The 22,915-nt window shown below is 48.4% G+C and overlaps 3 protein-coding genes across 3 annotated transcripts; all 3 read right to left on the bottom strand.

Moving 5' to 3' along the window:
* Positions 1 to 248: 248 nt before the first annotated feature.
* LOC114711030 (uncharacterized) lies at positions 249 to 1,839 on the bottom strand. The gene has a single exon (NM_001369843.1). It carries the CDS (start codon positions 1,775 to 1,777, stop codon positions 485 to 487), a length of 1,293 nt encoding a protein of 430 aa, NP_001356772.1. The 5' UTR covers positions 1,778 to 1,839; the 3' UTR covers positions 249 to 484.
* Positions 1,840 to 2,477: 638 nt separating this feature from the next.
* Positions 2,478 to 11,676, bottom strand: LOC103630435 (uncharacterized). Its single transcript, XM_008651490.4, has 10 exons — positions 11,105 to 11,676; positions 9,546 to 9,615; positions 8,551 to 8,618; positions 8,347 to 8,435; positions 5,619 to 5,816; positions 4,172 to 4,376; positions 3,868 to 4,035; positions 3,520 to 3,687; positions 3,257 to 3,447; positions 2,478 to 3,173 (listed from the first exon to the last, which is right to left on the bottom strand). The coding sequence occupies exons 1-10, from the start codon at positions 11,540 to 11,542 to the stop codon at positions 3,011 to 3,013; spliced, it is 1,758 nt and encodes a 585-aa protein (XP_008649712.1). The 5' UTR covers positions 11,543 to 11,676; the 3' UTR covers positions 2,478 to 3,010.
* A 4,754-nt stretch (positions 11,677 to 16,430) lies between these two features.
* On the bottom strand, positions 16,431 to 17,438 carry LOC100276376 (uncharacterized). The gene has a single exon (NM_001150182.2). The coding sequence runs from the start codon at positions 17,345 to 17,347 to the stop codon at positions 16,685 to 16,687; it is 663 nt and encodes a 220-aa protein (NP_001143654.2). The 5' UTR covers positions 17,348 to 17,438; the 3' UTR covers positions 16,431 to 16,684.
* Between the last annotated feature and the right edge of the window lie 5,477 nt (positions 17,439 to 22,915).

Raw genomic sequence — 22,915 nt, 5'->3', positions numbered from 1 at the left:
CTCCCCTCACCGCCCGGTGAGCATTGGCTGCACTGCAGCTTCCTCCAGCTGGTTGCTGGAACCTCCCAGCTCCACGGCGCCACACTTCCAGTTCAGTTCAGAGCAAGTCGACAGGGCAAAAATGGAGCTCAAGCAGCTGCAATGTAGCACACCCAGAAGAACTCACGAGACACGATGTCGGCTGCGATATGGAACAATTGTACTCCAGCAAAGGAACAGGAATGCAATGGATTTGATTGGATTTTTACAGGCTGTACTGTTATTCCCCATCTGATGATGGCCAATAACCAATCTTGTTTCTTCTTACTAAAAACAGGTTGCTGCATTTCCTTTGTTTTCGCAGCTCAATCTTCTACTTCACCTCCCTCACCTCCCAGTGTACATAGCCAACCCAAACAAGTAAAGAAAAGACAAGAGAAAACAAAAAGAAAAGGCAAAAATTGAGCACAAGCGGAATGACAATGGGCTGACCGAGTCCCGGATCTCACACGAGATGTGGAAGTAGATACACCAATGCTATACACCACCATCCGATTCCGATCCCTTGCGCCGACGCCGTGTCGTAGTCGTGCTCGCCGCCGCGGAGTGCAGGCGGGGAGGAGAGCTTTGTCGGCGGCGTCTGCGCGCTCTCGGAGGCCTCCGGGGCTGTTGCGGCTGGCGGGGGGGAGGACGCGGCGGCGGCGGCGACCACGATGGAGGAGTCGTCGTCGCCGCCGCCGCCTGTGCGGGTGAACATCTCCTTGGGCAGGAGGACCTTGGAGACGGCGAACACGGCGACGGGATTCTGGTCGAAGACGGTCCGCGTGATGGTCGCCTGCACGACGCCGGTGTCGATGGCGACCGAACCGTTGGCGCGGGTGATATTGAGGGTGAAGCGGCCGGCATTGCTGAACTCGGTGGCCAGTGTGGGCTGGACGGGGTTCACGATCGACTCGAGCGATCCCAGCGGGTAGTAGGAGTGGAGCACGTGGAAGCGGAGCACCACGGCCTTGCGGTCGGCGGGGAGGGACTGGAGGCGGTCGCCCGCCGGGAGGCCCGCGAAGGCGTCGTCGGTGGGGGCGAACACCGTGATCCCCGCCCCGCGCTCGTCGTCCTCGAACTCGGCCGCGACGCCCGAGGCCTCGAGCATGGACGCCGCCACGTTGAAGGCGCGCGCGTCGGCGAGGACGCGGGTGATGTTGACGGCCGCGGGCGGGCGGGACTCGGACGCCGCGAGGTCGAACCCGGACGGGACGATGAGGCCGTTCACCGCCAGCACGCTCAGGTTGTACGGCACCGCGGTAATGGCGCCGAGGACGGTGGCGTTCGAGCCCGGGAACGGTGCCGGCGAGCGGACCACGGCGAGGGAGGCGCCCGCTGCGGTGACGTTCACGGCGCCGAGGTCCGCGGGGGCGCGGCCGGTGGTCTGGAACAGCGTGGTCACGAGCTTCCCGGAGGCGGGCAAGCGGCGGAGGTCGGCGGGGGCGAGGTACTCCAGGAGGACGTGGTAGCGGAGAACGTCGGCGAGGTCGGCGCCCGACGCGGCCGCGAACGCCGACGGCGACTGCGGGAGGTTGCCGTTCGGCACGGCGAGAAGCGTCAGCGACGACCGCCCTGCGAGCTCCGCCAGCACGGGGCTGGACGCCAGCAGCCGCGTGAAGTCGTTGAGGTCCGGGAACGCCGAGAGCACGGCCGTGACGTTGACCGGCGCCGGCGAAGCTGCAGATGCCGCAGCGAGCAGCGCGAACGCCACCGCGATGGGTACGAGGCAGGAGACGGGAGGGATCTGTCTCCGCATCTCGCCGCCACTGTTCGAGTGAGCGAGCACTCGAGGGTGGATGTGGATTAGCGAGAGCGAGTGAGGTGGTGACGCTCGAGAGGCGGGGTGGTGAGTGGTGACTGCTGACGTAGATGGCCAAAAGGCGGCTCGCCTTGGTCGGGCATGGCACGCCACCAAAGCATGGTATTATTATTGGTATTATTGGACATGGTAAGTTGGTAACAAGTCCGTGTCAGGTCATTTGTGCTTAACTTTGGATCTAGACATGGCTCTGCGATGACTTAGCCGTGCCAGCCCGTCAGCCCCATGCCGGCCTGTTGTCATGGCATCGCGCCAATAAGCTGCAGATATTCGAGCGGTGCCGCAGCGTGGATGCGTCTCGCCGCCCCCTAGCCGAGAGCCACCAAATCGCGGACGTGTCGCCGTCACACGAGCGCACCAGCGTTGCCATCGGCGCTGCGGAGACACGCACCGGCCGAGCGCCGCCGTGGGACGTGCCCCTGTCGCGCGCCTGCGCCACCTTTGTCGCACGTCCGTCCGTCGCTGCACACCATCAGGGAAAGAGAGGATGAAGTTGGAAGGGGAAGATACTTGCTTATATATCTGTATTCTGCGTTCAACGGTTTTGGTTCATCACATTTTTATCTACAACAAGCAGCTTTTGGACACATCATTGCAAATAAGCAGATACAATGCCTCTATACTGATGAAGCAAGAATCATGTTCTACTGGGCAGCTTTCATTCTTAGAATTGTGAACAGACAACCTAGCTAAAAGAATACAGGGAGGCTATTGTAAACAATGCCCATTTTTGGGCAAGAGGAGATTTTTTTTTACAATGGCTGACTTCCATTCAAAATTTGTACATGATGACAGTCTGCTAATGAACCATGTACAACAGTAATACCACCCAAAACCATTTGATACTTCATTGACAATGGATAGTATCCTACTGGAGTCAGATCCGTTGTTGAGGATTATAGTCAGTTGATGTAGTTAGCAACTTAGCATCACAAATTGGTCTAATACTCCACGGAGGAATCTGGAGTTTCCATTCTAGCAGCATATGCTATACAATAATACAAGGGAAAAACCGCTACATTGGGAGAACAGATTGCTTTCAATGCTGTGAGAACTGGCAAGTATGCTGGCAGATGAAGTGATGAAAAGCCGCACGGCATATGAAGAATGAACAAACTAAACTGGATGTCAGAAAGAATAGGGTTAGTCTGGAAATGCAACTACGAGATACTATCTACTCTGTTTGGATTTCGAGTGTTCTGTTCTGTTCAAGCGGCACATGCAGTCAGGACACGGGAAGGTATATATAGATTCGTTTGGTCTTTTCATTTCGATCCCCTTGGCATCACTGTGTGCTCTCATATTAAGCAAGTGCCGCTTCAATGCCTTCCACCTGCGGATGAATAAAAATTGTGATTTTTAACAAATAAGATGGTCAAGTGCTTAAAACTCGATGGACAAGTAGTGTTATCCTACCCTATACGTGGATTATCCAAGAGTACAGCAAGCCTTCTTTTGTCTGGTTTAATTGTTTTTGAATGCCCACCATACAAGTATCTCCTGTGACCCATAAGAAAATGCGGGAAATTTCCACCTTGTGTGGTCACAAAAACTTCACTTTGGGCACAAATACTATAGTCAACAGCAGCCATCCTTGAGGAGAAATTCTGGCAATACTGAGTCATTTCAGAACGATCAACATATGGAAGTACAGAACAAAAAAATCCTGCAGTTCCTACCTTAAATGGAGCAAGTTCCTCTTCTGATGCCAGTGTCTCTTTTGTCTGTAGGAGAGGAAACATTTCAAGAAGAGAAGCCATGTTCTTCTCTGCTTTGTAAATCTTTCCAGATGCCAAAAAGATTGCAGTCTTATTGCTGAAACCCATTCCACGAAGCATTAACCCAACCTAAAGATCACGAGATAAGCATCTCAAGACAAATTATGCCATTGATCCTAAATCATTTGTTTTATACTGAATAAAAATAAAATGAGCACAGCATGAACCCTCAAAATGTGCTTGAGTGCAAATTTCTGAAATGGTAATAACAGCAGTTGTTCTACCTTCTGCTTTTAGATCCTGACATACCTCCAAAGGTGTAAGAGGACATTTTCCATTCATTCTAATAATTCCTGGCCTTATTACACGTCCTCTCTTAGTAAATTTCCCTCTCCAACCTATTTCTCTGGCTGCATCCATTTCCTTCTTCTCCTCATCACCACCATCATATACACAACATGAGAAGGCAATCATATCCTGCAAGATAATAATAACAGATGCACACTTGCTTCAGCACACTGACAGCATATTACACCACAAGAGTCAAATACATAATGGTGGATCCCTGGTTCCCAAACGTTATAAGCATTGAGTTTCATGAAAGAGATCCAACCTCCTCAAAACGAAGATGCACTGAGATATATTTTCCATCACTTTCAACACTTCTCTCTCTCATTCGAGAAATTAAGGTTTCAGACAAAGATACAATTGGTTTAGAAAATTTTAAGGCTTCAAAGTTTGCCAGGCATCTCAACCGTTGAACAGCAAAAGGTGCATCAAATGAGAGTCGATTGGCAAAAGGAGAAATCCTGATGAATCTGCACTAAAGAGCATAGCATCAGAAAGAAATGCATTATAATCGAATTGAACACTTCATGATACTTGACAAAATAGAATCTCCTAGCTAAACAGTAGTGCCCTTGTAAGCAGGGAAATAATTTCACACCTAATTCCATCATTAAAGGGAGTGTCAACAATTCAGTAGTCCTCGATAATCAGCTTCCACAAGCAACAGGTCACAGAAACTTTTGATGGCAAAGAATGAAATAATTGATCAGGTCAGAGAAAATGGTGGCTGCAGATAAGTTTCAGGAATAAAGGGGTATTATGCTTCTAGAATAAATTTAAGAGGATATAGCTGAAGAGATGCTCCAAACATCACTAATGTATTTTTAATATAGGATATCCTACGTCGACTATATATCAATATCATAGCAAGTCCAATAAAAAGGTTGTAGTAGTCACAAATATATCATATTTGTTTTTACAGATTTCCATGTTAAGTTTAATATCAAATTCATATCCAACATACTACAAGTGCTCTCTATTCTACAGTAAATGATAGTAATCAGATACAGAGGTTCTGTTACCAATTAATAAAGCTATAACATTTGGATTAGTAATCATATGGAATGTAAGCAACGGATGGCTGAATATAACATGAACTCATATAATACTTGGCCAATGGGGGAAGACCGCCCCCACAGTCTTTACTCCGAGAAACAATGTAAGTCAAACCAACCGATAAAACTTCTGAGCCCCGCTTCACCCTATGGAGCTGCATTGTAACCTGGCTCTGCTCAGACCCAACTCGATGGGCTGCCAACCACTGCAACTACCCAAAAACCAACCACAGGTGCCACAATCCCAAATCCTCCTACTGTTTTTAAGGTTGCCATCGAAGGAATTGTTTTTTGGTGCCATATACTAGAAGAATTCAAGTACAATAACAACAAAGCCTTTTACGGGGTGTTTGGCATGGCTCCGCTTTAACCCAGAGCAACTCTGCTCTAAAACTCCAGGATGGAGCAGCTCTGAAGTTTTTTTGGATTTCGGAGCAGCAAATGTGGTATTCCAAAAATTTGTACTGCAGCTCCCAAAACCCCATAAAGTTTGTAACTCTGGAGTTGAGATGTTTGGTTGGCTCTAGCCAGCTCTTCTTTGGAATTTTGCTCTGGAGCCGTGCCAAACACCTCCTTAGTCCCAAACAAGTTGGAGCAAGCTAGAGTTGAAACCCAACAGAAACCACAAAGTAGTAACTGAACTGTATTTAAACTCGCCTTTCTTCAACTAATTTTGGAAGAACAACATCGTTGTAATATCGAATGCGTGCCCAAGCCTTTATCTTGAAATTGAACACATTGCTCAGATTATGACCAAACTGCTCCATTATAAAATCTGGAATTTTGTCAACTACTCGAACATCATTTTGTAGACGTTGTACAAAGTGATCTTTATCATAGATATCACTGAATTTGCTGTATCCAAAATGAAATGTCTGATGTTAATACAATTTACAAGCAGAAAACTATAATACTGAGTTACTGACAGGTGAAGTTTTCATCAGCAAACATGAAGCTAAATCTCACAGTGCACAGGAACAATCAATAATATTTACACATCCACCTGACCTGTCAACGAACCTGAAGAAAGCGGAACAACTCAACCGAAGGCAGAGCCATTGAATCCAACCAAGTGCCAAATGTATATGGCACCTAGGGGTGGTAATGAATCGCGATTCAAATGTTTCTTCACAATTCAATTGAGCCCTTAATCAATTTTAGTTCAAAAATGAATAGAAATAGAGCCCGATCTTAATGCGATCCGATTCTTAAATTTTCTAGTGTAAAATTTAGAGCCCATTACCACCCCTAACGACACCCAACAATAGGTAAAGTAATCCAACCGTTTATTACTATTTTCTTCCTGGAACTCACTGATATAACCCTTTTAGAAGTTTCTCAACAATCATAATAAGAAACCTAACTGGAAGGCATCCATTCTTAATCTTGCTAGAAGAACAACCTTGGTTCGTTTCGTCCTCTCAGCCATTCCAGTCTATCTCCTCATTGCTATGAGCGTTCCCAAGTGGGTGATCAAAGCTATTGATAAAATTAGACGGGCTTTCCTCTGGAAGAGTAGAAAGGAGATAAATGGTGGTAGCTGCCTTGTGGCTTGGGAGAAGGTTACTAGGCCGCTGCATCTAGGTGGTCTTGGTCTCCCAAATCTGCTTTACAAAAGTTGGAGGCTGCAAGCCAGGTGGTTGTGGCTACAGAAATCCGACCCTAACAGGTCCTGGATTGGTCTTGATATCCCTGTGCAGCCACAAGTCAAGGCGTTGGTTGCCATTTCAGTAATCGCCCATGTGGGAAACGGTAATGATACTCTCTTTTGGATAGATAGGTGGTTGAGCGGGAATTCCATCAAGGATTTAGTTCCAATAGTATTCTCAAAGGTGGACAAGAAGTTGACCTCCTCTAGAATGGTGGCCCAATCCCTTATTAATGGTCAGTGGATCAGCGATATCAAGTTACCTCTTACTCTCTTACTCTGGTTGGAATGCAACAATACCTTCTCCTTTGGGACTCTTCGTGAGGGGCTGGTGGAACCGAAGCTCCCCACGCTGTGGGAGGAGGAGCCAACAGATTTGGAGCTGGGGATGCGCGTGTCGACGGTGATGCCCCAACGTTGGCCAGGTCCCTCACAAGGGAGTCTGCGTCATCAGCCAGCCCAGGAGCCTCATCAAGGCACGAAGTGCCATGGGTGGTGCGGTTGCTTCGTCTATGGCTCCTGCGACAAGAAGGACGGGGACAGACGTCTGGATGTTCCTGAGTGTCAGCCAGGGGACCAGGTGGGAGGAGCACCATGTCGTACTTGATCCCGAGTGACATGAACTCCAGACTCCCAAACTTGATCACCATGCCGAGCCTCAAGGGGTGGTGAAAGCCAGCCATCTGGAGTCTTGATGGGAACTGGATGTGTTGCACGCGACTTCCCCTACCTGGCGCGCCAACTGTCGGTGTTCTTCATGTCCCGATCACTTCTCAGTTTGCCGACATCTTCACAAAGGGCCTACCTACGTCGGTATTCGAGGAGTTTCGGTCCAGTCTTAACATCTTCCGTGGCTAGAGTTTCGACTGCGCGCGGGGGGGGGGGGGTGTTAGAGTTATTGTGCAGTCTCTATGTATTGTGTAATGGGCTTAGGCCGAACATCACTGTTATAAATATATCACCCAACCTGTTTAGGGTTAGGGTTTTCAGTCCAATAATAACAACCAATACCAGTTTTGGTCCTTTTATTGTATGATAACTTGTGCAGTCAACAACAACTAGCAACATATTGCACAACTAACTTCAGATCTACATAATTTTGTATGTTGTGCAGTACAACTCCCTCAGCTTTACTTGAAATCATACTGTAATACAAAACCATGCTTAAAAAATGTCTCAAACTATGCAGGAGAGCTGCATGTCATTTAATTAAGAAGAGAATAAAATAAGGGAGAGAGGCAGAATGCCTTTTCCCTAACCCAGCACACACACAACTAGCAAATGATTAGCTAAAGGTGCACCACCAAACACTACAAAAATCACCACCAGCACCTCCGCTATAGGAGGATTAAATGACCGCGGCAAGCAGCCATAGCATCAGCTCCTAGAGAACTAAAACCCCAGCAGTAAACCATAAATTGCTCTCAAGCGCAACAGCCTCCAGAACAGCTCCAATACATGGGCTTGTTACATCAATATTCTAGAGTGATAATGATGCAAACAAGAGATAAGGAGGGAATTCAACATTCTAGAGAACTTAAAAACTCAAATGTTAAAACTGCAGGAGTGTTTGCAAGAATGAAAGGCCACATCAAGCAAGATCACTATACATACTAGAAGAAAATGATATATTATGGTTTTACATCTATGAACTGGGGGAAATCCATTTAGCTTACAGGAGTTAATGGTATGTTCCAGTACTTAAGACAAATTTGAGTTGAGAGGTGGGGAATGCACCTAGGATCCCTCCAAATGCTATGGAAATGAAAATTTGGAATGATAAGAGTAGCATTCAGAAAACCAGCAATGGCGACTGCATTGCATATCTGAAAAAAAACAAAAGAAATAAAAGCATGAGTTAGTAACTAAAGATACCACATACCACTTAACAAAAATGTAAAATATCTGGAATAATAAGAAACACTAAGGTAAGGTGACTACCGATGTCCTTTGTTGATTTAAACCGCCATTTGCCTCAACGTATATGTAGCCATTTGATTCAGGTAAACCTAACAGAAGTATGGAATACATTAGTAGAGAGAGAGAGAGAGAGAGAGGTCAGGGGAAATAAATATGGAAGTTTTCTAAACAGAACTAATTCCGGTCACAAAACAAAAATGATGTTTCCGCCTTCGCAGAGTGATATAATTACACTTTTATTAACCTCTAAATTTCCGTATATCCTGAAAAGGTTTTTAAAATTGGATACTATTAGGGTAAGATTTTAAAACTGGATACTATTAGGGTAAATTTTCATTTGTCCAAAAAACCTAGCCTAAAAATATCTTGAGTCCAGTTTAATACAGTTCAAACGATTTTTACAGTGAGTTCAATAACAAAAACACTGTAGGTAGTAACACATCTGACTCTTCCAAGTGTAAATTTGGTAAAATATAAAACCATAGAAGGAAGAGAACTATTATTATATCAGGAAGATGATCCATTAACAGTAAACACTTGTGAATCATATGCCGAGAACCACAGCCCCAATATGTGCTGCTGCCTACTTGAAAGTTGTATGATAAACTCATTACGACATCTCTGAAATACGGTTTTGTTGTAGTAGGGTCCTTGGCTTGTTACCCCTTTACACTTGTTTAAGCTGGCACTGGCAACCCCAGCTGTTCTTTAACCAGATATTGCTTTCTAAAAGCAGAGGTATGCTCTTTCCAAAAAAAATATGATAAAATACAAGAAAAAAGTCTTCCATTCACAAATATGAATGTGTTCAGGGGTTTTAGTGTTTTACAATCAACATATCAGAAAGGAAACAAAATAACCTGAATTGCGTCAAATACACATTAGTAGTATCCTAAAACAAGACGTTAGAAGGAACAAACAGAATTATAAATTACAAATGCATGAAATTTGACATCTGATGCACCATAATTAGTCAAGAGCCAAACCAATGGAATAACGGAAAGAAAGTGGCACACCATTTGTCATGTTGTTTATGCAGGGCCTCCATGTGCCACCTATGTAAGTGTGCCTCCATACAGTTGCTAGCTAGAAAAATATGACAATGTGAGAGAAAGAAGCATACATCCAAAATTAACACAAATGAGAAGCATAAAACTATAATTCTATAAACATCAAAACACGGAACAGAAGTACAGGACATTTTTCTACTTCATTCCTGGATGCCATCCAGTTAATATTTTCTATGGGGTATTGTAATGAAAGATGTAAATAGATGCAAATATACATTCAATGTTCTTATTACATTCGGCATGATAAAGGAAAGGCCTAGCTGCTGATGGGTTTGATGTTTTATCTTTTCATTCATGCATTGTATCCCATCCGCATAAACAGGTATCAGCAGACTGCATATCGAAACTTGTTTCATTGATCCACTCAACCAGACTTTACCTTGTGGCTCATTTAGAATTCAGTGTCTTGGTCCATTCACCCACATTTTTGCATCGTATCATTTGAGATTCATTTGTTTTCTCTGTTAAACCATGGTTCACATTGATTCATTTGAGGACATTATAAAAGTATGTTATAAGTGATACATGAATAAAAGGTGGTGAAGATGACAGCAAACAAGATGCCGAGCACTTAAACAACAGAAATGCAGGCGAAGTTTGCTTGTGGTGCGAGTGCAACTGGAGCTTCTTGATCATGAATGCATCACATCTGGTTTCAGGCGTCACATGATTTCCCTTCCGTAGTATCCCATTATATGTGTAGACTCTGAATGCTATTGTTTTTAAAAAAACGAGCAATAATATTATCTATGACAACGAGGGAAAGTAAAATGAACATCACTTATGAAAGCACGGTGTAATGAATAAAGAAACTATACTTTTTGTTTTTATTAAGAGCAAAGGGCAGGATAGCACATACTAATTTGACAAAACCAACCAGTGATCTTGCAATGTAACAAGGACCAATAACATTCTAACATGTCGTCTATGTGTAATTGGGTTGCTGTGGGTTAGTCGTCAGTGCTATTATGTTCTGGATTTGTGGGTTTTCCCTGTGTTTTAATCTGTGTCTCTGTAAGGTTTTCGGGCCTGGTGTACCTTATAAACTAGGCCAATCCTACTCTTCTTAATGCAAAGACAGAGTTCAGGCCATTATGTTAAAATAACATTCTAACATGGCTGCCAACCGAACCGAGTTTCAGAAGATGGGACAAATTGGTCGTTCATGTCATCCCGTGACACAAAGCAATCACATGAACTAAGTAAATAACAATATAAAACACACGGTTCAAGCACATGTCCATCAGTCCATGTCACCCATTTCCTCACTATTAGAAGACGACCAGGTGCCGGTTCCGATTGATCAACACCATTTAAAATAATGTAAAGAGCATGTTACACCATCTCAGCTCGACCACCATATGCAAAAGCATTACGCTCGCTGCTTATGATCATGCTTCGACCATTCTGTGATCAATACGGCCAAACATTTACGCCACATTGCAAGCTCCACGAACAAAATCAAAATGCTCCAACAAACGTGCACGGAGGAGGGAGACACTGACCGCGCCGGTGGAGTTGTCGGCGTCCATGTCGGCGCGGAGCCGCCTGTACAGTTGCGGGCTGCGGTACACCGACCCGAGCGGTTGGCGCGCGATTATCCGCGGCACGGCGTCGAGCGGGAGCGATCCCATGTATAGCAGCATCGCGGCGACGTATAGCAGCGGCGCGAAGAGGAACACCGCCTGCCGCCGCAGCAGTGTCGCGAGCACCGCCCTGGCCACCCTCCGCGCTACACCGCCGCCACGGTGGGCGACCCCCACCCGCGCTGCCGTCGCTGCTGAGGCCGCGATCCCCGGGATGCCCCTCGCCGAACCCGCCTTCGCGGGCGTCCAGCTGCCCCCGCCAGCGCCGGCCCCAGCCGGCCCCGGGGATGAAGGCGGCGGCGGCGGGAACGCCGCGGCGCCGAAGCTACCCAGGCGGCTGTACGCATGTCCCTGCATTGGGTCGGCGCCCCTCCCGAGCTAGGTCTAGGGGCCTCCCCCGCGCGCGATCGCTGCCACCCGCGCCGTGCAATGGGGGCGAGACGAGAGGGGGGCGGGGCGAGGAGGACGAGGTGGCGCGCGTGTGCAGGCGAACGAGGTGAGTGCGCGCACGCGTGAGCGTGACCGACCGAGGGCGGCGTGGCGAGGTGGCGTCGCGGTCGCAGTTGCGGCCAGTGCGAGTCGAGTCGGGATCGCCTGGTTTTGGGCTTTCGAAAAGCGCTTGGGTCCCTGACGTTTTGACGCGGACGAGATACAACGATTGTTGGCCACTGTGAGTCTGTGATTCAAACGAACGTACTGCATGAATTAGGACAACTATAAGCAGCAGGCGGTATGTGATTTACGGCGTGTTATGCGCCAACGCCTAAGGCTGGCTCCAACAGGAGCCAGGCAAATACGGCAGTCATTTGACTATTTAGCTGTCTTTTTTGTTTTTGGCTGCCAAGCTATATCATCGAGGTATCAAACAGAGATATTTTCTCTTATACCGTTGTCATCAATAGTTGTAGAGTTGAACTGGTTGATTGTGGAGACATACTGTCAGAGAGAGCAACGTGATAGCTGCCCACCACAGTACCAGTGAAATTGGCTGGTTCTTTCTCCTACCGTCATTTTGGCTGGCTCAAATGGCTCCTTTATTGGAGGTCAGTTTCTTATGCTACAGTACCACGTTGGCAGACAAAATGACTTTGGCTGTCCATTTGGCTGGTCTGTTGGAGTAAGTTTAAGTGTCTCATGTGCTCGTAGTAGCAAGCTAGTCAAAATAACAAAGGTATGTCAACATCACCATGGTCATGGGCACACATTGCACATTGGTTAAGGAATTCTTGCGCTCCAAGAAAATAATGAAGGTTCGAATGAACATCATGTGTCTTGGCTACTTTAGAATTTAGTATATAGATCTATGGATGCAAGTTTATGCTTAAATGGCATCACATCCAAGGACTGACACACACTTGGCAGTAGGCTGAAGAAAAGGATTAATGTTTTCTCCATGCCCCTAAGGGCCAAAGCTATCTTGTCTTGCATAAACAAAAAAAAATATATGTTGCCAGTTCGTGCTAAACTTGTACCGCAAGTAGAGATGACAGTCGCACCAACAACTTCATCGTCACCATCGAGGGGTGGTGCACGGGTGAGACCCCGTGCAGCCTCCTTGCTTCACAGACGTCGTCGACACCATAACTAGGGCGCTCAGAGAGCTATAGAGCTCCACGCCTTGGAGACTCAAACCTCTAGGAGTAAGCAACTCACAGACTTCAATAGTGGGTGCATGTGGCGCCACCTCAGTGCCTTCCTAGGGGCACAATTGTCCCAGGAAGACATACAACATGATCTTGTCTCCATCATCAATATGTGAGCCTAACTCTCCAGTGGAGCACCACTCTCCTCGGTGTGTCTATGAAGACAATAGAGATGGGGGCTCCTGCGGCTACCATCCTCGATATGGCGCATGTTACGACAACGATGAGGCGAAGGGCAAGCCCTGGCTCTCTAGGACCAAGAGTTTTCTTTTTGCACATTGAAATGCGGCGTTCCCACCACAATTATAATCCTAGTCAACGTACCTAAGTTTGTTGGAGAGATGAACCTTAACATCTGGTTGGAAGATTATTGGATCGCATGCCGAACTGAGGAGTGGGTGATGACCTTTTCATCATCTGCAGCCTACCTATATTTGTGACCAACTTTGCCAGGACATGGCTAGAACACCTGTCGTCTGACTCGTCCAATTGGATCCACAACTAGCATATCTCAAATAGGTCTTCATCGACAACTTTCTGGGCACCTACGCGTGCCACTAGGAACCCGTGGGATCTCAAGAACTAACGACATAATTCGAGGAGACTCTCTGTGAGTATGAGAAGAAATATATCTTTATCTTTAGCCCAATCAGCCCTGGTCATACAAGAAGAGTTTTTTTACATCAGAAGGGGTACCGCTCAACATCGGCACAACATAAGGGTCATTGTCAGCGAAGAAGTCTCGTCGCGGAACACCACGTTACTTCGCCTCTTCTAGAGGGGCTAATAGCAAAGGAGGATGGAGGTGTTGTAGTGGTAAGGGGAAGTAGATAGAACGCCCTCGATCTCAGGGGCTATTGTTACTCCTAACACCTGCCCGAAGCAACGGCGAACGAACAACACAAAAAGTATGTCTCGTGTCTTCAGGTGCTTCGCCACATATCTCGCACCTGACGTCTTAGACAATATTCTTTGTTCGGTTTGACACGGATAAGTCCCCTCTAATCCCTTCAATCTACCACTGACCAAACAAGTTGTTTGATTGGAACTGAATTCGGCTCCGGGACACAAGCCATCCAAAGAACTAGACTCTCAGAGGGGCTTTGCTGCCCCAGACGAAGTCGACTCTGGTGCCAAGTGCTAACTGCCCCAGCATTCGCTCACATGATGTGGACATGTGGTATAGGCTGTCAGGAGCTTACCGTCGTTGTCTGCAATGGTGCGCGCCGGACTGAAGGGCGTCGCGTTGTTCAAACTGCTTAATGCTCGTGTAGGTGTATTTTTTTCTTCACTGGAGAAGCCCTCACAAGTCACAACCCATCCGAGGTGACAATCGCAGTCCCAGACTCCCAGTATATCCCCCGTTGCGCGCCGCAACGCTCCACGCAGACGCAGCTAGTATGATTTTTTTTGGGGCACCCGCACCCGCCCCAGGCCCCAGCTCTACGCCGCTACGCCAGCACACCAACCGTACCAGAATCCGTTGTCGACCCCCGAAACAGCACGAGAACAAGGAGGCAGGCAGAAAAGTCTTCCGCGATTGGAAGGGCGCGCCTGCGAAAGCCGATGGATCGCGCCAGCACCAGAACATGCGTGCGCCAGTGCGAGCGTGCCACCACCACCACCACCAGGCACCAGGCAACAGGCATGGCCATGGGCTCGCTGGCGACGCGGCAGCCAAGGGCCAAGGAGGCACTAATAAGGCGGTCGCCCATGCACAGCACCGCCACATGAGCGCATAAATACGTCTCGATCTGCTTTCCTTGCCCGGTCGGCGGCATGATTGAAAGCTCGCCGATCGCCACGGTCGATCGACGATGATCCAGCGCACGCGGCCGGGACCGCGACCGCGAGTCAATCAGGTTGGTGTCGTCGGGTTCTAAACTTTTGTCTCCCTTTCATTTTTTTTTAAAAAAATCACTAGGTTCCAGCACTGTCAGCTGAAGGAAATGACAACAATCTGGGGAAGCGGGGAATCGTTGATGTTCGTCCCAGCTCAAAGCATGGCAGTCGGAACTATCATGGTCCGCTGGGTGTAATCATATTTAGAAGATTGCAATTAGTTCATATTTTTGAGCTATAATCTGAAAAGCATCTAGAATCTGCTGTAATCATATTTTTAGTTCAAATCTATTGTAATTAGTTCATATTTAGATGATTGCAATTAGTTAAATTTTGAAATTTGGTGGGAGCTGCATTTTACACATCAAAACTGGCGGCAACCTAATTAGGTCAAGCTAAAAAATGAGAACCAAACAATGTGTCATATGGGCCTGGCTCATTTTGATGAGGCAACCAAACATTTTGGGTTGTCTCTGTACATACGAGCTCACTTGAGTCTGGTCCTCTCACTGAGCCTGGCTCAGGCTAGACCAAGCAACCAAACACATCCTTAGCTGCCAAGTTAACGTGGCGCTAGCTGCCGTCACTGTCATCACGCCGAGATGTTTCGCTGCGTTCGCTCCTCCTCTCGCTGTGGAGGGAGGACTGACAACGATCTCGAACCGTATCAGATGTTTTAGATTAAAACAAGCGATGGTTTTTTTGCAGCACAGTCTTGTCTTGGCGCTTCGTCGGCACCAAAGCGGATCCAAAGGTTTGCAGAATAGTAGGGAGGGACTGCACGGTCCTTTCGCGTCTGGCGACCCGGAGACGGCTTTTGTTGCAGCTCATGATTTAGGGGCGGGCGTGGCGTGGGTGGCCCATGCCATGCCATGCCGCTCAACCACTCATCATGCACGTCACTGAATCGAGTGTCCTCTCCTGCCTGCCCAACTAACTTTACCTCCCCCATGATCATGGCGACAGCATCTGTCCCTCCCGCCCCATATATTATTTCTATCGGAGGCTCTCGGTCAAAATTTTCAGCAAATGCTCGAAAAGATTGGTGTCTCCCCTCCCCTCCCCTCCAAACAGGTCAAAAGGTAGCAGCATACGTTCATCTTCTTGTGCCAGTTATTACATGATGGTTACTTCCACATAAAAAGATAAGAGCTGTTGACGAGTGTGTGTGTGATAATAGCATCCACTTTAGGCTTAGTTTGGATACTCTAATAATGAGTGAGATTGGAGTAGATTGACATGTATTGAGAGAGTATTTGATCTATTTGGGATTTATATCCTCAGATTTATATCCTCTCCGATCCCTTCAAAACACTCTAATCACAATGTTCTCCCAAGTGAACACTGACAGCTCCATTTGCCAATCCTATCAAGCAACAGTAACCCCGAAACACACAGCTGTGCAGCAATAGAGAGAGCACGAAATTATATATTGGGTGCGATTCTAGTACCAAAAACAAAAGGAGTTCGCGATGCTGTGGAAACAGTGGATGTAGTAGAGAGGAAAAAGGCACGGCACGGTAGGAGCGCGAGAAATTCCAAGCACTGTACTGTACCGTAGCTAGCTACTGCCTACAGCAGCCGGCAGCAAAGTGCTGCCCAGTACGGACAGAAAGTGCCACAAGAACAGATGCCTTCACTGAAATTTGACGGACATGTAAATAAGATCCAATGAAGGGAAATTTCCTTTGGGATTTTTTAATATATATAATAAAAACTATGCTTGATTTGCGGGAACACTTCTTCTTTTTTTTTTTGCTCAACAGATCTATACATCTGCTCTCCCAGCAGAGGAGGCGAACACTTGCACCACCGACACTGAACAAACGAATCCAACCGAGAGAGAGGGAGGGATGGGGGAAAAAATGAGATAGGCCCTCTGAAGATTACAGCTACAAACCGACGACCGTACCTGTTCAGGCTGTTCTGCGATGCTGAACCGATCGAGGTTCTTGCGGCGTCATCAGAATCAGATCAGACTCGAGGCTATGAAGGAGTTGACGACGATCTCCTCTCAGTGAGCCACCGCTGTCCGGGACTGCAGGGTGATGCTCTTCTGGCTCGGGATGGCGAGCATGGCGGTGTGGTCCAGGAAGTCCTTGAGCTCGACGACGGACTGCAGCACCCGCCTGAGGTCGTCGGTGCGCATGAACCCGGCGGCGCCGAGCCGGCGCACGGCGTAGACGTAGATGGTGAGGCAGCCCTTGCGGAACTTGAAGCGCGCCATCTCGCTGCCCGTGAGGCCGCGGATGAGCCTCCTGTTGACGTCCCCGAGCGGGGTGACGGCGGGCCACAGGCGGTCCACGGCCGCCTTCATGGCCTCGGACTCGAACACGAAGAGCGCCGCCTTGGACTTGTTGGTGCCCAGGCCCAGCGTCAGCGTGTGCCACGCCTGGTGCGCCAGGATGGTGAAGCCCGTGGGCATGTAGGCGGTGGTGGACGGGAACGGCAGGCTCTGGCACTCGCTCAGGTACGACGGCGGGATGCCCAGCAGCCGCAGCAGCTCCAGGGGCGACGCCCGCCGCACCGTGAACGACTTCACGATGAACTGGCCCCCGAACCGGATGCCCTTCACGTCGCCGCACGGCTTGAAGTGCGCCGCCTGCTCCGTGCCGCCGCCCGGCTGCTTCTCCTTCTCCTTGTGCTTGTGCTTGTGCCTCTTCTTCTCCTCTGCCATGGCGTGCTTGTGCTTTCGGCTGGAGTGAGCTGTGCGGCTGGGGGTGGTGGACTGGTGGTGCCCGGGGAAAAGGCGGTAATGACGAGTCCCCCCTTCCTTGTGGCTGCTGCTGGTACCATATCACAGAGGTGTTTGTCAGAATTGTGAAGGGCCATCCGCTTGGGCATCAAGGAAGAGCTTAGCTTTACTACCATTTTTGTAATCTGATCCGGTTGGTGGGCCAGGGCAGGCAACCGGGGGGAGTTATTGCCATCTGACAACGCCCCCCATCTTTGCCATATCCTTATACATAAAAAACGCTCTAACTAACACTTGTTTAGTTCGTCCAGAATCTCTGTACACGCACGCACGCGTGTATTATTATGTGTATAAGTCTCGGCCGTTCCTTTTCCTTGGTGTGGTGTAGCTCCGCGACCCAGCTGAGATGATGCTTCTCCGTGCCTGCTCAAAAGGCAGCAACACGGTTCCAGGTTCTGCTTAACGAATAATGAGACCCCCATTGTGGTGCAGCGTGCACGCCTGCTGTAACCCTAATTCCAAAATTTTTCTTTTCAGATGATCAAACGATCTATCGAAGCAATACAAAACGAGGCGCAAAGATGCAGAGAAGGCCGATCTATAGCTGCCAATGGGAGAACCCAAAACAGAATCTATACGAGACAGGGTTTGAACCACACCTGGTTCACACGGTTGCTGTTGTTCTTGTAAGGAAGGGGAAAAAAAAGACGAAGAAGTGTTCCTGTCGGCGGCTTAGACAAGCAGCAGCAGCAAGTCTAAGTAGATCTGGTGAGCCATTGCTTTAGCTCTTGTTGTCCTCTCTACTTCTTCAGGTCACAGCCGTTATGAAAGCGAGTGATCCCACCCATCTGTCGGAGGCCGAGGCTCCGCACCGCTCAACACATCTTGACATGTAATGTAAGGCCACCACCACCACAGATGGAGATGGCTGTTCCCACACTTGGAAGACTGCTATGCTTAAAGGAGAATTCATTGAGGGAATTACTTCAACAGCGACATCGCAACAACTTATGGCTAGCCCAACGCAATTAGATTTTGGTCAATTCCCTGTTCAAACCGTACAGAATAGCTCACAAAATAACCAATCATTTAATGTCTGCTCTTCACACATTATGTTATGTAGCCAAGGCTTCTTTACACGACAAAATTGGCCTACGATTTTTTATTTTTTTGGTTAGTATATGTGGACAGTGTTGACACCTTTTTGGAGGCGCCAATTACTCAAGAGAACCAGCGGCGGTGCTCTCTGCACAGGGGCGGACGGTCCGCGGCAGGGGCCGGACGGTCCGCGGCCTGGTGCGAGGCGCGGTGGTGCTCCCTGCGCAAGGGCGGACTATCCGCGGCCTGGGGCCGGACGGTCCGCGGCCTGGTGCGCTGCTGGGACTTCTGCCTGACGGCCGGACGGTCCGCGCCCTGGGGCCGGACGGTCCGCACGTACGCAGGGACGGCGGAAGATCGCCGACGGCGCCTGGATCTCGCTCCCGGGAGGGACCCCGTCGGGGAGGAGAGATCCTAGGGGTTGTCTAGGCTCGGGCCGGCCGACCTAGACTCCTCCAATCGGCGTAGAGTCGAAGAGAGGCGAAGAATTTGGGGATTGAGAGGCTAAACCTAAACTAGACTAGAACTACTCCTAGGATAAAATGCGAATAAAAGTCGTATTGATTCGATTGTTGATGATTACAAATCGGCCGTATACCTCTCTATTTATAGAGGAGGGGGGCTGGACCCTTTACAAACTAATTTCCGAGCTTATCCCATGATTTTAGCTAACAACCGTAGCACAAAACTCGGAACCCTAATCTGTTCTGCGCACGCGCGGACCGTCCGGCCCACAGGCGCGGACCGTCCGCGCTCAATTTGGTGCTCAACATATGCCCCCCTGCCTTTTGGTGGAGCTGAGCGAACCAAAAGCAACTAACTCGATGTTATCACATCAGTTTTCTTAGGCATCTTGCCACTTACTAGGATGGTACGCAGTGGCCTTGGTCTCGATGGTTGACTCAACGGACGTGATCCCTTTAGATTTGATCGAACTGTCAGTCCCAACATCGCCGAGCGTCATACTGGTCCTGACCAATTCGTCACCTTGCCTTCCTAATTCTCTAAGTGTTCTGGCGTAGCTCCGTAGTCGACCAGGTCTTCTCCTTGCAGGTCGTCTTCCTCCATGGGCGTCGGTACGTCGTCGGAGGTGTCTTGGTGTAGTGCGGATGGTTCGGCCTCAGGGGTCGGATGGTCTGCGTCCTGTGCAGATGATCCGGCCTTTATAGCCGGACAGTCTACCATACCTGCAGAGAGATGCACAGTTGTTGTTTTATTTACTACCTTTGTGGCCGTTTGACTTTTCTCAACGGCCTTTGGTCTCCATCTCCTTTGCGGTGGCGGATACTGCGGATGCGTGTCATTGAATATTCTTTCTGCCTCTTTTTCCTGATTCTCCTTTGCTCTGAGGCGCTGTAATTTTCGCTTTTGCGATCGTGTCAATCCCGATGGACACCATCGGGGCATGGAGTATTTTGGATCGGCTATTTTATTGACAGTCGTACTTTCTTTTTTGTTTGTGTTGGCCGATTCACCAAAAATCATCGGCCCTTCGTTATTTTGTTGTACGACGACATCTGTCTCTCCTATTTTAATGACCTCTCCCTTTTTCGTACTGTTGGAGGTTATAGCTGTATGTCCCCCTGCCGGATTAGTCAGCCTTTGGGGCTGAGTTGTTCGGCAATCTTGCTGGGCCTGTGCTCGTGGACCAGATTGAGGGGCTCTCAATCGGTCTTGTACTGGAGGTGTCAACCTATTGAATACAGATGTTTGGGGTGCCTCCCAAGCGGGGTACTGTGGCATCCCAAATGGATATGGTGGCATGCCCCACATTTGATTTGGAACATATGGTGGAGGTATGTATGTGTATGGATATGGCATAGGTGGATATGGTGGTGGAGGTGTCCATGCAGGTACGTTAGGTCTTAATTGAACATTATGACCTTTCGTCCTTTCCGATTGGTGTGGTGGTCCAATCGGCCTAACCTGCCGTCGCACCTGGGTGGGTAAGCGAGGTCCCTTTGGTGGCCGGTCACTGGAGCCAGCCTTCTTTTTCACATATTTAGACAATAATTGATCAAAGGTCGGGCTAGATTTTACCAACCGACCAGTTGCCTTGAATGTGTTAGTTTTCCACGTACCTATTTCTGGTCGTCGTGGTTTGAAGGTACGTGGTTGCCGCGGCTCTTTGACGTTGCCGGACCGTCCGTCGGAACGCTTCGGACCGTCCGGTGATGTTACGGACCGTCCGCGCCTAGACACCGGACCGTCCGCGATGCGTAGTATGGGTTCTCGCGCATATCCCCTTGTCTGTGCTTGCCCCCCAGCGCTGGAGTTTGTGATGGTTACCTTCAGTGTCTCCCCTCCATCAGGAGTCTTCTCGGCCATCACTTTCCTGCAAGAAATTTTGTTGTTTCCATCGGCCTCCCGTGCGTTGCCGATGATGACTTCTTTGTCTTTGCCCTTATCGGCTGTGTTGGGCCGAATTAGGACCTTTTTGCCATTAAAGTCGATCACATTCATTGGGAAGGGCTCCGTGTCCTCCTGAAATTTCAATCGTCCCTCATTAATGGCCGATTGAATTTGTCGTCGGAACACATTACAATCATTAGTGGCATGTGAAAATGAGTTGTGCCACTTGCAGTATGCGCGACGCTTTAGTTCGTCGGTAGGTGGAACGATATAATCAATTTTAATGTTACCATTTTTTAGTAATTCATCGAATATCTTATCACATTTGCCGACATTAAATGTAAACTTAACCTCCTCTTGTCGTTCCTTTTGAACTGACTGCAAGGAGTAGCAAGCCGAAGATTTGGCCTGCTCGGGCCAAACTATTTCGGCAGTGTAAACTTTCTTTGGTTCATCGTCCGAACTAATTTGATTGTGTTCTACTATAGGGACATTATGATGAACCGTTCTGACTAGTTCTTTGCTTCGGCTTTCACAAGCCAAAGCTCTCTGATGTAATTGTGCTAGAGTAAAGAACTGGATGCCTTCTAATCTCTCTTTTAAATAATAGCGCAATCCATCAAAGGCTATTCCCGCCAGTTGTTTATCTGTTAGATGAATTTGAAAGCATTGGTTTCTCGTATCCTGGAATCTCCGGATATAATCACTAACCGATTCATCCTTTTCTTGTCGTAGGGTCACTAAGTCTACTAAATCTAGCTCATAATCACCAGAGAAGAAGTGTTCATGAAATTTTTGCTCTAAGTCTCCCCATGACAAAATGGAATTAGGAGGGAGCGTGGCATACCATGTGAATGCAGTCCCTGTTAAGGATAATGAAAATAAACGCACACGAAATGCTTCGGTGTCAGCCAATTCTCCTAATTGTGCTAGGAACTGGCCTATGTGCTCACGCGTGCTCTTTACTTGGTCACCCGAAAACTTTGCAAACTCGGGTATCCTAGTTCCCTGTGGGTATGGGTGGTGATCAAATCGGCTGTCATAAGGCTTCCGATATGATTGCCCCCCAGGGATCATGCTTACTCCGAGCTTATCTCGGAACGCCCCGGCTATTTCTTCCCTCACTATACCAATGGCAGCCGGTGCAAGACCACCGGCTCTCTGGTCAAACATAGGTGGGGTTGGTTGCATGTTAGTATGTTGTCGTTCCCCCCATTGGTTTGAGCTACGTGGTGCATTTCCATTTGCGCTATATGGCTCATATGTTTGATCGTTTCTTTCCGGCCTTCTAGGTGGGGCCGGGAAGCTTTCCTGGGCTCTGGATCCTGAATTAATGGGCTGGTGTATTGCATAATGTGATGGGAAGTGTTGTTGGGACGGGCGAGGATTCAGGTAATAATCCCCCTCAAAAGACTCATGCGCGGACTGTCCGGATACGTACCCGGACCGTCCGTGATTATATGCGGACCGTCCGTCGTTGTATGCGGACCGTCCGACTGGATAGTTTAAATTCGGTGCCCTATGTGGTGGCTCGGGTGCGTGTCTAGGTAACTCATTAAAAATGGGCCCGACTGTGGCTGACCCGGACGGTCCGCGCTCGCGAGCGGACGGTCCGGACATGTGTAGATCGGCTGGTTTACTGCCGATTTGCGTTTGCTCAGGGTACGTGTCCATCGGCATCCCATAAGGGGGTTGTGACTGGTCGTGACAACCTTTAGCCGATGTATTACGTGTATTATCTCCTAATTCAACCTCGTGTGAAGGAAAATTTGCTATACTAGATTTATCAAATGCACGTACTAGTCTCCTACAATCGTTTTGCATAACCCCTATGATATTTTGCATCTGTTCTCGCTGTTCGTCTATGTAAGCTTTAAGAGATTGGAGTTCGTTGGTGCTACTTACATTGGGGATATCTGGCGTAGGTTGGAGCGAAGCCGGATCCGTCGCCCGATGTCGGACGACCTTGTTGTTCCTGTCCACTTTGAAGTTGGCCAAGAACTTTGCTTTCGCCTCCTGGATCATCCGCTCCTTGTGCTCCTCAAACTGGAGCTGCTCGTCAGCCGGCAAGGTTTCCCAAGTCGGCTCTATGATGTTGCT

This window comes from Zea mays, chromosome 6, assembly GCF_902167145.1.
Source record: "Zea mays cultivar B73 chromosome 6, Zm-B73-REFERENCE-NAM-5.0, whole genome shotgun sequence".
NCBI lineage: Eukaryota > Viridiplantae > Streptophyta > Magnoliopsida > Poales > Poaceae > Zea > Zea mays.
Note: the sequence above shows the minus strand (reverse complement) of the source record. Positions and strands in the feature narration are given on the sequence as shown.

Bases quoted from the DNA above. Each gene is read 5' to 3' on its own strand.
- LOC103630435 (XM_008651490.4), bottom strand. From the start codon at position 11,542: ATGCAGGGACATGCGTACAGCCGCCTGGGTAGCTTCGGCGCCGCGGCG. The intron at 5,817-8,346 runs GTGCATTCCCCA...TTTTGGATACAG, and splicing joins AGCATTTGGAGGGATCCTAG to CAAATTCAGTGATATCTATG. The intron at 3,448-3,519 runs GTAGGAACTGCA...CAGTATTGCCAG, and splicing joins AGGAACTTGCTCCATTTAAG to AATTTCTCCTCAAGGATGGC.
- LOC100276376 (NM_001150182.2), bottom strand. From the start codon at position 17,347: ATGGCAGAGGAGAAGAAGAGGCACAAGCACAAGCACAAGGAGAAGGAG.
- LOC114711030 (NM_001369843.1), bottom strand. From the start codon at position 1,777: ATGCGGAGACAGATCCCTCCCGTCTCCTGCCTCGTACCCATCGCGGTG.